The sequence below is a fragment of the Octopus bimaculoides genome, chromosome 8, assembly GCF_046866305.1.
Source record: "Octopus bimaculoides isolate indiv1 chromosome 8, ASM4686630v1, whole genome shotgun sequence".
Classification (NCBI taxonomy): Eukaryota; Metazoa; Mollusca; class Cephalopoda; order Octopoda; family Octopodidae; genus Octopus; species Octopus bimaculoides.
The window spans coordinates 19,751,300-19,768,383 of NC_142935.1; the positions used below are offsets into that span (position 1 = coordinate 19,751,300).

A 17,084-nucleotide genomic window follows, 5' to 3' on the forward strand; every position below is an offset into this window, starting at 1 on the left:
ACATAAACACACATATATACTCAAATATTTTTCTAACTTTTCTTTTAATAGAGCTTACTTTCTTAATTACCAATAAATAAAATCATCATATGCCGATTGTATATTTTCATGAAAAATATATTGCATACATTCAATGTTTTTTTTAATTTTTTTTTGTCTGTAAAAAAAAAAATTATTCAGATGAATTTTCAATTCTTAGTGGAAGTGGCTGTTTGATTACGAACGAACAACTACCTAAAAATACTGATAAAATAAAGACATGTAAAAGTAGAGGTTTTTAACATGCAAAAAATTCTGACAAACAATTGATTTATATTTATTCAAAAAATTGTTGACACTTTTAACATTGTAGTATGATTTATTTCTACCAGAAATCAATTGTTATATATACAGTTTTAGAAACAATAATTATAGAAAGTTTTAGAAACAGCTGATGGAGTCCATTATGTTAATCCTCAGTACTGCTAGCAATAAACCTAATAGTGAAATCCTTATGATCCTCGTAACCAACCATTCTCGAGAAGCTATAACCAACAACCATCTGCTCTGGAATAATATATGATACAGATGACCCCTCCATCGTATTTATGATGAAGAAGTTTTTGGCTCTTACAGGAGGTTAATGAATGATACACTACAAATCAATAAGAAATTCAGAATCTGGCTTAACTTTTATCTTTAGCATGATTTTATTTCATTATTTTGTTGTATCTCAGGAGGTTAATTATGCTAATAATAGACACATGTACTGGTTTAATTTCACTTCTATATTATTGTTAAGAATTTAACAAACTAATTGATTGTTTGATTAATCATTCATTCAATCAATCAATCAATCAGTTGTACCTGCTGAAGTCCTTTTGTCACCATTCATGGACCTCTTCAGTAACATACCCTCTCTACTCCAGATCAGCTTCAGATCTGTCTCAGTGTGTGTATTTATTATTGACATAATGACCCTCATAAGATACAACAAAATCTGTTTCAATACAGCTAGAATCTTGCAAACAAAATACAGAAAAGTAACATTTCATTGCATCACAAATCAATGTAATTATAATTTCATTACAAATGAATATTAAAAATTGTCTCTGCATAAATTTGTAAATATCATTTGTGATTTAGGCATGAAGCCATCAGCTTTAGGTGGAGGGGTTAGTTGATTACATCAGCCTAAGTATTTGACTGGTACTTTATTTTATTGATGAAAGGCATTTTACACACTGAATTCAATCCTATGTGTTTGTAAAGATTGACGTGAAAATGAAAAGGCAAACCACTTGACATCACTTGAAAAGACATTAATTCAGATAGAGAATATACATATACAGAATCTCTTACTTCTGTTTCTAGAATAATCAAGTGTTCTGCCATCAAGGAGGGAGAAGTCAGAGGGATGTAAAAGCGAGGGGAAAGTCTCCAGTTGAATATATATTGGTGTATTCCAGTTTGTCGAGAACGAGGGAAGAATCAGAGTCAAAAGGGAGTGCATTAGGTAGATCCATGATCAAATGAAAAGTATGGTTATAGCTAATATCTCATAGCACCTTCAAATGAGAATGATCAATGACAATACATATATATATATATATATATATATATATATATATATATACATATATAGATATTTATATATGTATATATATATATATATTTACAGATATATATATACATATATATATAAAGATATATATATATATGTATATATATATAAAGACATACATATGTATATAGATATATATTTACATATATATATACATATATATACATGTATATATATAAAGACATATATATATATATATATATAAGCTCGCAAGGAATGAAGCCAGTATGCTCCGTTGGATGTGTAATGTCAATGTGAATACCCGTCAGAGTGTAAGTATCTTGAGAGAAAAGCTGAACATTAGAAGCATCAGTTGTGGCGTGCAAGAGAGACGATTGCGCTGGTATGGACATGTGGTGAGAATGGATGAGGATAGCTGCGTGAAAAAGTGCCACACCCTAACAGTTGAGGGAACCCGTGGAAGAGGTATGCCCAGGAAGACCTGGGCTGAGGTGGTGAGGCAAGACCTTCGTACATTGGGCCTCACCGAGGCGATGACTACTGACCGAGACCTTTGGAAATGTGCTGTGCGTGAGAAGACCCGGCAAGCCAAGTAAGATCGTTGCCAGTGCCCCTGGACTGGTTCTTGTGCGGGTGGCACATGAGATGCACCATTTTGAGCGTGGCCGTTGCCAGTACCGCCTGACTGGCTCCCGTAGGATTTTCGAGCGAGATCGTTGCCAGTGCCCCTGGACTGGCTTGTGCGGGTGGCACATAAAAGACACCATTTCGAGCGTGGCCGTTTTCGTGCGGGTGACACGTAAAAGCACCCACTACACTCTCTGAGTGGTTGGCGTTAGGAAGGGCATCCAGCTGTAGAAACTCTGCCAAATTAGACTGGAGCCTGGTGTTGCCATCCGGTTTCACCAGTCCTCAGTCAAATCGTCCAACCCATGCTAGCATGGAAAGCGGACGTTAAACGATGATGATGATGATAGGTGAGAAAGTTGGTATGTGAAAGCACGTGGTTGGATGTATAAAAGATAATAAGAGTGAGAAAACTACAGAAGGCTTGTGTTACATGGTTAAAGTATATATTTAAATTATGTCAGAAAAATGTAATAATTCTTTTTTGGTATATAAACATTGTATTTGGAGAAATAACCGGTTTCGTGTTGTCTTTTCAAATTTCTCTACTTCATCGTAATATGTGTTCGCTCCCGTGTGAACAGAAGAGTTCCAGATAGGGGGAGGTAATTAGGGATTTCTTCCGGTATAATCGAAATGTAGGAGGTGGTAGATTTTGATTAATTTACCATGTTAGATTTTGTTCTATATTTTTTCTTCCTTCTCAGTGGGTGATGAATTTCCTTATTTAAATGTGTTAGCAATGGTTAAGTTTGGGTTTGTATTTTTGAATGAAGAAGGTTTCTTTATTTAATTTAATTTGTGTTGGTGTTCTAATGGCACATTGATAGAATGGAAAGATTATAAATTGTGGTAGCATTTGTTTTGCGCATTTCTCAATATGCTCACTAAAGGGTATCATTCGGTATTCTGGGCATGCAATCTGCTGTCGAAGCAGAGTGCATCTGCATCTGAGCGATAATCTTGTGGACCCTATGTAGTTTTCGTGGCAGCCCAAGCATCTTATTACATAAATAAGGTTTTCTGAGGCACAAGTAAAGTCAGATTTAACTTTGAATTTTTGTCCCTCTTTGAAGAGGAATTCTGAACCTTCTAGAATGTTTGGGCATGTTGTGCAATTTGGTCGACGACATTTTTTTACTTTTGCCTCTGTTATTTTGGAAAATAATTTTGCCTCTGTGAAGATCTTTTTCAGTGATTTTGGTTGTTTGTAGCTTTTAATGATTTTGTGTGTGTGTAAAATTTCCTTTAATTTGGGGTTTTTATGTAGCATTGGTATGTTTTGGGTGATGATGGTAAAGGCTTCTTTGTTTCTGGGGTTGTGTGTGGATATGTACGGCAGTATTTTCGGGGAAGGTGTGTTGCTGTGTTTATATATATATATACACATATATATATAAAGATATATATATATATGCGTGTGCATACATGTGCTAATATATGTATGCATGCTTGTGCATGTATGTATGTTTGTATGGAAATGCATTCATGTTTGTGTGTATATATGTGTGTGTGCACACCTTACATGAATATACATATAGTATACTTGTGTGTGTGTGTGTGTGTGTGTGCATGTGTATATGTACATTTGTATATATTCATATACATATATATGCACGTGTGTGTTCATGTATATGTATTTAGATAATCATATATACAATGTATGTTTGCATTTGTATGCATACATACAAAGTTTAAAAGAAAGTGACATCGTTTTTTTTACTTGCTGAGTCTGGAAAAGGGGCAGTGCCCATGATCTTTGCAAGCTCTTCAAGACTGGAGGTTGCTGTTGCTATTGTGTAGCTCCAATCAAAAAGATCTACAACCAGATGTGTCCCAGCCATGGCCATCCAATATTCTTGGTATATCAGGATTTATGAAAATGATAATCGCCTTCCCGGCACTTGTGCCAGTGGCGCGTGTAAAGACATATGAGCGAGATCGTTGCCAGTGCTGCTAGACTGGTTCCTGTGCAGGTGGCAAGTACAATACACCATGTTGAGCATGGCTGTTGCCAGTACCACCTGACTTGCCTTCGTACCGGTGGCACGTAAAAGCACCTACTACACTCTCGGAGTGGTTGGCATTAGGAAGGCCATCCAGCTGTAGAAACTCTGCCAGATCAGATTGGAGCCTTGTGTAGCCATCTGGTTTCACCAGTCCTCAGTCAAATCATCCAACCCATGCTAGCATGGAAAGCGGACGTTAAACGATGATGATGGTGATGATGATGAGGATGATGAGGATGATGAGGATGATGATAGAGTACTGTTTTCAGGAGATTTAGCAGTCGTTTCTAGCAATCCAGCAACCACATAGATGTCTCTTGTTAGTTTGCATACATAGGTGTTGTGCATTTTGTTGACCGTATTGATCTTTCGAAAAGCTAATAACCTCCAATCAGGTCTGTTTTTAAAGAATTATAATCCCATAAGCAGAGCAATGCCTTGGGATCATAGAATAGTATACATAAATTGTGGAGGGAACCTGTGAAAGGGTAGGCCCAGGAAGACGTGGGATAAAGTGATGAGAAAGGATCTTCAGATGCTGGGCCCGACAGGGAGATGTAGCAGTTTGCTGTACTTAAGGATGCATCAAGCTAAGTAAAACCATAGTCATCTTACATACTGGCATATCCTTTACAGGTGCCAGTACCACATAAAATGCACTTGCGGTGGTGTTGCACAAATGCACACATGCCAGTAGCACGTAAAAAGCACTCAGCACACTCTGTAAAGCAGTTGGCATTAAGAAGGACATCCAGTTGTAGAAACCATGCCACAACCAACAACTAGAGTCTAGACAGCTCCTCAGCTGGCCATCATGGAAAACGGATGTGAAACTGTGATGATGCTGATGAGATTAGTATTGTGCCTCTAGACCAATGGGGCTTTAGATCAACTGCACAATGTGCCTGAGCCTTAAATTCAGCACTGCTTTTAATCACTTATAAATAATATTTTGAATGCTAAATTCTTTAGTTAGAAAATGCCAAGCATTCTTAATGCACTTAGTCTTCATTTTCTCAAACAGGTTCTCTCTTGATACCAACTTAAACCAATTATTTTGAAAAGCTTCAGCTACTATTAAATTATACAAAATAATACACTTTATTAGCTGCTTGTATCTCATAACAATATTCATATTTAGATAGTTTGTATCACCATTCACTTACTTTATGATAGCAAAACCTAGAAAGGTGACAAAGCTTTCCTCCAAAATGAGCTGAATGTTTCCCATTGTAAAAAAGTGTTCTATGAAAAATGTGGTAGGACAAATAGTCCAAGTGCTGGAGTTTTCCAGAAGACATTTTACTCTGAAGAATTCTAATGACTACTAACTACTCCTATGATGTATTTGGCTCAGTTAGCTGTAAATGAATGAGATTTATCTAATCTATTTATAAGGTGGATGAGATAAATTTACAAATAATATCTTGTGCTGAGAATTATCAAATGACAAGATGCAGAACTCTCTAGTCTCTCATTGAGAAACTGGGTAAAATATAATTTCATTTTCAAAAACATGTTCAAGTTCTGCACAAATGATCAGACATCATGTGGAAATGTTAATCACTTGAGTACAGTTAAGTTCATGACTCATGAACATACATCAAGTTATCCACTAGTACCTGGATTGAAACTACATTTTCATGCCAAAGTTTATTTTCCATAACAGTATTAAAGAATAAGAGAAAATGTAAACTAGTGGGCTCAAACCTATGTTGCATTAAATCTGACAGAGGCCTAGAAAATAATAAAAAAGTTTACACACAACCTCTTCTATATGTATTGAGTGTTTCTTTCTTCAAATTTGTACACCCACACAAACACATGCACATATTTTTTATGTTGGTTTGTTTTATTTATTCACTCAATTTAAATGTTGGTATAAAGTTGATGAGTCATGAAGGAGTGAGGAAAATACATAAAAATAAGATTTATTCAAAAGAATAAATTAAAACAATTATTAATAAATTAAAACTGCAAAGAAAAAAAAAGAAGGCAGAGAGAAGGACAGATAAAGAACAGTTAAATGTTTCTCTTGTTAAATATTTTTTAAGCCTCTATGAATTGTATGTTATTAGTGGACCCTTGGAAATAAACTGCACTTCCAACCTTGCTAGCCTTTTTAATATTTTAGATACCAACCTGCTTGAGATTATTCGGTGACACAAACTTCCTATTTCAAAGGAATCTAAATTAAAACCTTGCATAAAAGTTTCAAGCATTTGAGTATTCAAGTATTTCAGGTATTTGAAATTTATTTCAAATACCAATTTGATTAATGACAAGTTATTTTACTAGATACTTTATCATTATCAGAATTAATTGAAACAGAGGCAGTATATTTCAACAGAAATATGGTAACAAAATGGTTAAGACCATTTTAAAATTAATCCCACTCTCAAACTAGTCAATTTCAGAGTCAAGCAAATGATGCTATAAGGTTATGCCTCTGTGACTGTACAGCTCTGTCATTTAACTCTTTAGCATTTAATCTGGTTATATCCAGCCCAAATACTCTATTTATCATACATTTGAATTGGCCATATTCTATCTTTCATACCTACCCTACAATGTAATTTTGAAAATATATACAATCCCACCGTCAAAATCTCAACACTACAAGATGATAAATGATTAGGAGAAAACAATGTGAATAAAAAAACATTACATTTGACAGAGTAATGTGAATGCTAAAGGGTTAACTGGTTCTAACAGCTGAGAAGAGTAGCTGTTACAGAGAAGATTTTTGCATTTATCTTCAAATTCCTCATGAGGGTACATACAACAGCATTAACTGTTTTCGGTTTTAAAGTTGATTACTATGGACTAGAAAGAAACTTTGAGCGATAATTTGGAAGTGCAGTAAATTTGGAACCAACTAGTTAGTTGGTTTGTTGTAAAGAGTGTATAACCATTGAATATAATTTTGTTTATATCTAGAGCAATATTTCTTGCTTTCTTATTTTCTGGAAAAATACGTAACTGTATTATATCTTTAAATTAAAAATCGTTAAATTGTTTTCTGCATTTCTGTGGAATGGTTTTAAGCCTTTCATGTTATTTAAAAATGATTTCTGTTATCCATTTCATTACAGAACAAGTTTGAATTTCCCTCAGATCCTATTAATGGAATGGACAGTGACAATAAAGGCTGTATTGAGATGAAGACACTTCCTCGTCAAGAAAGTACTGCTAGTACGGATACTTATGCCAGCTGTTTCACACACCCGCAGAGTAGTCCTTCTATCACAGGACGATCTACTGATCCAGCAAATCAGGCAAATATTTGTGTCAATCCATTGGAGGAGCCATCTTATCAAAGTCAACTACCATCTTACGAAGCTGTGATGCAATGTGATTTTGCTAATAACACATCGAACTCAGATGTTACTAACTATCAGAAGGCTCCTCCATTGGGTAGCGCAATATGCCAAAGTTTCAGTGGCAATGTCAACCAGCCATCTGATCAGATCATACAGAAAATTGATGATGGTTTAACCGCAACATGGCAACGAAATGTCTTAATATCTTCAGGTACAACTCCATCATCATCTGTGGGTGATGTTAGAGCTCAGACCAAGATTGGTAGCCATTCTGGCGGTGCTCCATCAACAACAAAAACAGCCCTTAAACGATATAAGTCACTTTCGGGGGAAAAACATCCTCGTTTTGCAGACTCTCAGATTGAAAGAACATATTCTTCCACAGACAATCTTCACAGATACTCAAGACCAAAGTTGAAATTTCGCAAAACATCATCTTTATCAAGTCGTCTCCATGCTAGTCCTGCTACAGGAAAAAAACTTGCGAATTATCATCTTATTGCACATTCAAAGTCAGGTGAGTACTAATAAATATATGTATATATTTATTTTTATGTCTATACATTTAAAGAGAGAGAGAAAAAGAAAGAAAGTAAAAGAAGGAAAATTAAGAAGTATTGGTATGAGATTGTTAATTTATTTGTGTATGTAAGAATATGTGCGAGTAAATCTATCTTAGTTACCACACACACCCACACACATCTATATGTGTGTGTGTGTATCTATACATATATATATATATATATATATATATATATATATATATATATATATATGTGTGTGTGTGTGTGTGTAAATATATATATATATGTGTGTGTATGTGTGTGTACATACATATATACATACATATATATATACATGTATATATATGATATATATATACATACATATATATACATACATATATATATATATATATATATATATATATATATATATATTTATATATATATATATATATGTCTGTGCTTAAGTATTGATTAATGTGAAAGTCTAGAAATGAAAGGAAACATGATTGCATATGATTACAAGTCATTATTATTCACAATTGATTGGCTAAAATAAAAGTGTTCGATTTTAGGATAATTCTAAAACAATTTAAAGCAAAAGCAAATAGAGAAATTGTCTTAAAGTAAAAATAATGCAAAAAAATCTTTAATCTTAATTTTAGTATTATCATTTCCATATCCCTATTGGACTTCAAACATGTATCAGCAATTGTTTTTTTTTATTGCTGTTTTTTAAAGTATTCATATATTTTATATATTCAATTGAAATTATAGAAAAAGCATGAAAATATTTGAATTATTAAAATATTTACTTTAATTAAGCTTATGATTTTGAAATGCAACTTTCACAGCACTTCACAATATGTTTACCTTAATGATAATTTTTTTAAAAATCAGTTTGTCACCAATTATATTGTTGCATTATTTTCTTTTAGTTTTCTGCATTTGTAATTGACTTGCAGTGAATCTAAATCCAGGATTTAGTATAAATTTAATTATATTGGCAGCTCTGAAACTTAATATGTTTGCATCAAATAAGTAACAAAAAAATACCATTTTAAATAACAAGTAAATTGTTAAAATATAAATGCCACATTATTAAGTGCACTATACTGAAAAGTACTGGTGTTTTAGAGTGTAAGTTCATTATTGGCTTATATTCTTACCAAAAGAAACTTCTCAAAAAAAAAAAAAAAATCCATTCTCTTTCTTGTTTGGAAGGATTTTTTTCATATGGTTCTAAGAATAATAAGGTAAAGAAATATGAATGTTGCTTCTGCTATTCTGCTTTCAGAATAAACTTTCAAGGAAATATACAAACTTTATGTACCTATCAATATTTAACCACATAATGTGTTACAATTGTATACTAGTCTGTTGTGTTCATATCCATCAATATGTCGTAGTTTTAGGAACCAATTCATTTCTTGTTCCAATTTCATATTCATTTTGTTTATGAAACATCCATTTTATGATTATTCTCTATATATATCATAAATGCTTTAACACAAATAGAACATTTCATTTTGTATGTTCTATAGTTATTTTGACGTTGTATACTATGATCAACAAAATTACTCATTAAGAATATTCATCAATTAATGCATAGGTACAATCATAAAGCTTTCAAAATTATATGATTGCAATATCAGTTATGTAAATTATGGAAATTATCAATTTTAACTTAGATAGAATAATACTTTATTAGAATAATATGTCAGTATTTTAAGTTTCAATTTACTATATATATACAGTTATACATATTAATATATTTAAGTTACAATTATAAATAAAATATTTATATATAAGTTTCAGTTATATATATACAATTAAACCATTAATTATAAGCTCAGGAAGATTTTCCATAGAATTACATTTATTTTTATTGTTAATATATCACACTTGAATATTTTGGAAAAATTTAATATAAGAATGAATCCACTAAAGCTGTCTGGAGTAGAATAGAAACTTGACAATACTTTCAAAGGGTGTTTAACATCAATCGGTTTATATATAGGATCTAAATTTCAAACTTCAATTCTTTCCTTTCACATAATTTGTTGCTTAATATGTTTAAATTCACATGCTGGTGCACACACAAGCATACACAATAGTTATAGTTAAAAATGAGCGATTAATTCACATACTACTTTGTAATAACAGTGTGTGCTTGTGAGTACTGTGTGTGGTACAAGTGTTTGTATGTGTGCGGGAGAGAGAGAGAGATGAAGCTAATGTGAAGAAAAGGGGTTCGAAAATAAAGATATAAAAGAACAAATAAATTCGATTAGATGTATTTATAGTTTAAAGAAGTTTTATTTAAGATTATACTTTACAACCAAGTCATTCTTTTTATAATAAAAAATTTAATTTTTCTTTATGACTGGATATTAAAAGATAAATCATAGCATTGCATGGGTAGAATTAGTAGTGTTGAACAAAATACTGGTAATATTTAGTAACATACTTTTACATTTTGCATTCAATTCCTGGCAAGGTCAGTTTTACCTTTAGTCTTTCCATTGGGCAATAAAATAATTACTAGTTAAACACTGGTGTTATCTTAATCAACAATACCCATCTCTCAAATTTGAGGCCCTGTGCTTATATAAAAAAATCAATCTTAATGATAAATATAGTTATAAACATTTGAAATGCTTTCTGCATATATTCACGCTTCTCAAAATACTGACAAATATCTTCAGCATAAGATGATATTAATTTTTGATAAGGATTTACTACTCATTCGTCTGAAATTTATTTACTGAAATTCTTTTTAAAGCTGTACTTGTCTAATAAGGGATTAGATTTGTGGTCATGTGTTGACACTGAAATTACTACAACACACAAGAACGATTAGCCATTTTAATAACACACAAAACTGTTAAATTCAGCATAACCTTTTAGCAGTAAAACCAGCCATGTCGCACCCAAACATTTTCCCCATTTTATGTTCAAACCAGCCAGATCTGGCCTCTCACACCTACCCTACAATATCTAAACGTAAACAATCACATCTTCAAAATATTGAAACTATGAGATAATACATGATTAATTCCAAACGATGTGAATAAATAAGTATTAGATTTGAGAAAAATAATCTGAATGTTAAACAGTTAAAGTTAGATTTATTTCATGAGCTGTCAAAATTTTCTTCCCATAGTTGTGACTTAGTCATTAACACAGTTATATTGTGACTACTGCAGTTGTCCAGCAAAGATATTGACATTCCATGAAAGAAATTTTGAGAGAATTTAACAGCTTCATGTATTGCAAAGTGAAGACACATGGTTCAGTGGTTAAAGTGTCGGGCTTACAATCACAAGGTTGTCAGTTTGATTCCTAGACTGGGTTGTGTTGTGTTCTTGAGCAAGACACTCTATTGCATGTTGCTCCACTTCATTCGGCTGTAGAAATGAGTTGTGATGTCACTGGTGTCATGCTGTATCAGCCTTTCCTTTACCCTTGGACAATATCAGGGCATGGAGAGGGGAGGCTAGTATTCATGGGTGACTGCTGGTCTTCCATAAAACAGACTTGTGCCTTGGAAGGGAACTTTCTCAGTGCAATTCCATGGTCATTCATGATTTAAGGGGTTCTTCTCTTCCTCATGATATTATTAAGTAGCTCTTCCATGATATAAGAAATAGTTTTAGGAAAGCTTCAAACTTTAGCAGAGTTTATATACTCTTTTTCTCATCATGGTAATGATAATAATAATAATAATAATAATAATAATAATGACGATAATAATAATCCTTTCTACTAAAGCACGAGTTTGGGGAGAAGAGATTAATCAATTACATCACCCCTAGTGTTTCACCGGTAATCAATTTATCGACCTCGAAAGGATAAAAGGCAAAGTTAACTTTGGTGGAATTTGAACTCAGAATGTAAAGACAGACAAAATATCACTAAGCATTCTGCTGGGCATGCTAAAAAACCTGCCACTCACCACCTAATAATATTAATAACAATAATAATAATAATAATAATAATGATAATGATAATAATAATAACAATAATGATTGTTTCTAATTTTGGCACAAGGACTGAAATTTTGAGGGAGGGGGCTAGTCAATTACATCGACCTCAGTGCATAACTGGTACTTATTTCATTGATCCCGAAAGGATGAAAGGCAAAGTAGACCTCAATAGAGGTCTACTTTGCTAAAAATTCTGCCTTAATAATAATAATAATAATAATAATAATAATAATAATAATAGTCCTTTCTACTAAAAGCACAAAGCCCAAAATTTTGGAGCAGGGGACTAGTCGATTACACTGATCCCAGTGTTTCACTGTTGCTTTATTTATCAACACCGAAAGATGAAAGTTGAAAGGCAAAGTTGACCTCGGCATGCAATACCAGGTACTGGCTATACCCTGATGCAAAATTAGGCACTGGTTTTCATGACTTCTGATCTTAACTGATTGGAAGTGTTATCATGTACATTGTTTTGTCTTGGTATAAAAGATGGACTGCAACAAATATTCTTCACAATACCACAGATTTGTTCGTCAGTTGTTTGATCTTAACCAGTTGAGCATGTCCTTTGATGGCTGACGATATGTGCATCTCTGATCATGAGCAGAAGTAGTGGGGGAGCATCATAGCCATGTGTTGAGAGGAAGTCTTTGGGATTTGAATAATTCTCCTCCAAAAACATGGGGTGTTTTGTTCAAAAACCCTTATTCAAGGACCTTTTGAGTTGAATGGGTTACTTGACTGGAAGAAAACTCTAACTGGACCCCACCTGTAAGATCATGCACTGTTTATCTTGATATGAGATCACCATGTCATGCACATATGGTTGTGATACATGTGCCCAGTGTACCCTTATCATACTGGTAGTCATGACGGGTATTTTGGATTTTGTTTATTTGTACTCATGTCACTTTGATGGCATGCACTGTTCTTTCACTCAATAATAATAATAATAATAATAATAATAATAATAATAATGATAATAATAATAACAATAATAATAATAATTCTTTCAACTAAAGGCAAAAGGCCTGAAATTTTGGGGAAAGGAGCTAGTCAATTACATCAACCCCAGTGTTTCACTGGTATTTAATTTATCAACCCCAAAAGGATGAAAAGCAAAGTCGACCATGGCAGAATTTGAACCTAGAGTGTAGCAACAGGTGAAACACAACTATGCATTTCATCCAGTATGCTTACGATTCTGCCAGTTCACCTTAATAATAATGCTAATACTAATAACCAGCAGATGACAACGTTTCTCTAAAAGAAATGGAAAAACTTTCAAAATACAAAGACCTGGAAATAGAGATAACTCGAATGTGGAATCTAAAAACAGAAACAATTCCTATCATAGTAGGTGCCTTAGGTATAATAAAAAAATATTCAGACAAATACATAACAAAAACACCAGGACTTACAAATATATATAACATACAGAAAATTGCACTACTGGGTACTGCACACATTCTACGCAAAACACTTTCAATACAGTAAACATAAGAGCACCACAGCAAACCACAGCACATACCCAAGGCGCACAGAGCTGCGCTCGGTAGTGAAGTGAAAGCACGTTATAAAAATAAAACTACTGAATAATAATAATAATAATAATAATAATAATAATCCAATGTAAAAAAAAGGACATTTTCATATGATAGGATAATGAGTAAGTTGCAATAATGCTTTCAAAGGGTTTAATAAAAATTAAAAATTATTATTTCACACGATTAGATAAAAGGCAGTGGTCTGGTGGCATAGTTAAAACAGCAGAAAAATTTCTTTGTAATATTTGTTCCAACAGTTTACTTTCCAAGTTCAAATCCTACCAAAGTGCTATTCAAGATCAATAAAATAAAGTACCAGTCGACTAAACATCAAGCCTTGTGACAATACTAGAAACAATTATTTCACATAATTAGATCATTTATAGAGATGCTTTCCTTTTATGATGTAAATAAGTTTTGTTCTAATAGATCAGATGATATTGATCAGGTGCAAATGTTGAGTACAACGACATACATTAAATAGATGTACAATGACTGAATTATTTTTTCATCACATTTTACAATTCTGAACAATGTAAAAATTCATGGTTAGTTGCTAGGATCATAAACCTATGTATAGAGGTATCACTCATCTATTCTCAAACTCAAACAGAACTAAGTGTATCCATGAGTGACCACAAAGATTAAGGAAAGTATAAGACTTTTAGTCATAAGCTTATAATCATAGTACCATTTTCATGAATCAGAATCAGACTTTTCTTCTATGAATTATTCAAGAATGCCATGTTTTTATATCAGAAAACATAATGTGTTGTGGTTTTATAGGAATGTGTGCATTTGTGAGTGAGTGTATGTGTGTTAAAACAAGAGCAGCCACAAATTACATTGCAGCACCCAATACTAATTTATAGCAGGTTGGTGGAATCGTTAAAGCATCAGAAAATATGCCTTGTGGTATTTGTTCCATTCCTTTACTCTCCAAGTTCAAATCCCACCAAGGGCAATTCTGCTGTTCATCTTCACAAGGTTAATAAAATAAAGTGATGGAATTTGTTGGTATATGTGTTGACAAATATAAGTCTGTTTTACTCTGTTGAGCTAAACACTGGTGATTGGTTGAATTTTTGTGTGTGCATATTTATAGCAAGAAAATACAAACAGATGGCAAAAAGATAAGAAAACAGTTTGGAGCAGACTTAGTGTGAAATTGTTTAAAAGTTTGTTATAATAGGAATTCACACAAATAATTATGAGAAATAGCTCAAGTAAGCTGTCTGTTTAAATTGTTGTAAAAAGCGGGGAAGCTATAGGAAAAGGATGCAGAGAACAGGTAATTTGAGCTGAGAGTGAAGTACCAAAAACTGAATGGGTTTAAATATCTAATAGGAAGAGTTTTTAAAAAATTATAAAGTTCTATTATGTAGTGGATTCTAAGAGAAAATAGAATATACTGAAAATATTTCCAGAGTTCAAACTCTCAATGAAAATAGGAAAAGAGACTGTACTAGGTATGATCAATCAATCAATATAACTGTTGATTTTACCAATAGTACAAATATTCTTTGCCTTATTAAGTAAACACTCACCACTACTGCATAAATGCTTCAAAATATTTAATAAAAATACAGTCAAAATTTTTTACTCAACCATACCAAATTCTTTGTAAACCATAGTTCTGATGACCTGTTTAGACTGAAACTATGTTCAAACAATATCAATATTAATCTCCAAAAGTGCATTTAAGAATTCAATTACCTAGTTGAAGATATTGCATATCAAACAATAACTTAGGTAATGCATACATTGATCTCACCACTAGTTCAAACTTTGATACTAGCAAACCCATATGATTCACAAATAAAATACAAGCAAAGACACTTCAATTCCCAAATAAATTTGGAACTTGAAAACAGTAAATATACATATGCACTTCACCATTTATACGCCATTTACTTCTGTTTATATTTTCACATATAACTAACTTATCGGTAACTTCATAAGTATTGAGTGCTTCAATATATTTGTTGTAAGGCTATCCTATATATATTTGTATTTAAAATTGTCTTTACTGCTCTTTACTGGCTATTCATATATGTGCGTATATATTTGACTCTGGCTGATGACATGACTTCTTATATTAACACATATATGTATATAGACAACTTTATATAGCTTAAAAACAACTATAAAGCTTATATTTTTACTTATGTCATAGGTTGGTTTGTGCATATATGTATGCAGATATATCTACTCTTGCCTGTGTCTAAATATGTGTATATGTGTGTATATGCATATCTATGTATGTTTAGATATATGTGTCTGTGTGTGTGTGTGTAAATATATATATATACATATATATATATGTAAATATATGTGTATATGTATATATATATTTGTATATATATATATATATTTGTATATATATATATATATATATATATATATATATATATATATATATATATATATAGAGAGAGAGAGAGAGAGAGAGAGAGAGAGAGAGAGAGAGAGAGGGGGGGGAGAAAGAGAGCGAAAGAAATTAAGAGGTAGATAGATGAATAGATAGATATGTATGTACATATTTGTTTTCCATATATATATATATATATAAGTCAGTAAATAGTGGGGTTGTGTTCACCGCACGTGGAGAAATAATAAGAAAATGAATAATAAGGCAGAATGCTAAATTGGAAGCATATTTTAATAAAGATTTCTAACTGGCTTTCATTGCGAAGCAAATTTTCAAGAAGGAGAATGAAAATGTTTTTTACAAAGAAGTACAAAATGAAGAAAATAATATATAAAAAAATAACTATACCAATACATTATATTGTCTTTGAGCTTTTGAAGTTCAATGGTAGTTCATGTATATAATGGTTGGAAAAATAAGGATGCATGAGAAGTGAGAGTTGTGTTAGGTTTAAAAAAGGATTAAAAGTTTGTGTTAAGCAGGAAATGTCAAAACAGGAAGTGTGTGTAAGGGGAGACAAATGTTTTTAGTTGGAGTTATGAACTCATTTTGAAAAATTTTATTTTTTTATATATTATTTTCTTCATTTTGTACTTCTTTGTAAAAAACATTTTCATTCTCCTTCTTGAAAATTTGCTTCGCAATGAAAGCCGGTTAGAAATTTTTATTAAAATATGCTTCCAATTTAGCATTCTGCCTTATTCTTCATTTTCATATATATATATATATATATATATATATATACATATATATATATACATATATATATATGTATATATATGTATGTATATATACATATATATGCACAAATATTTTATATTTATTTAACCTCATTTTTCTAAATATTACCTATTCAAATAAATTTCATATACAAGTATATGGTGTCATTTAAATAGTGTAATCTAAAGTTATACCCAAAATTAAGCACAAACTTTACATTTATATAACAAGTATCCTACAGCTTCACTTTTCTCTTAAAAAAATATCTCATCATATTCACATAAATTCATGGTCTCTTTTTACTACTGCTGACAATCATAATCCTATCAACTATAAGTTTAAAATCCTTTAACATATATATAGGC

The 17,084-nt window shown here is 31.9% G+C and overlaps 1 protein-coding gene and 1 long non-coding RNA gene across 11 annotated transcripts in view; one reads left to right on the plus strand and one right to left on the minus strand.

The window, feature by feature from the left end:
* LOC106878173 (uncharacterized) overlaps positions 1–17,084 on the plus strand; it is a 1,399,830-nt gene that overhangs the window by 1,252,497 nt on the left and 130,249 nt on the right. For all 10 annotated transcript variants that reach the window (XR_016242815.1, XM_089356155.1, XM_052969981.2 and 7 more), the window contains one exon: positions 7,296–8,040. Coding sequence is in view for 9 of the 10 variants with exons in the window: in XM_089356155.1 (XP_089212281.1) it covers positions 7,296–8,040 (745 nt within the window). In the remaining variant the exon portion in view is untranslated. The remainder of the gene's footprint in view (positions 1–7,295; positions 8,041–17,084) is intronic.
* Positions 1–17,084, minus strand: part of LOC149134327 (uncharacterized) — a 118,523-nt gene that overhangs the window by 23,577 nt on the left and 77,862 nt on the right. The window lies entirely within an intron of this gene.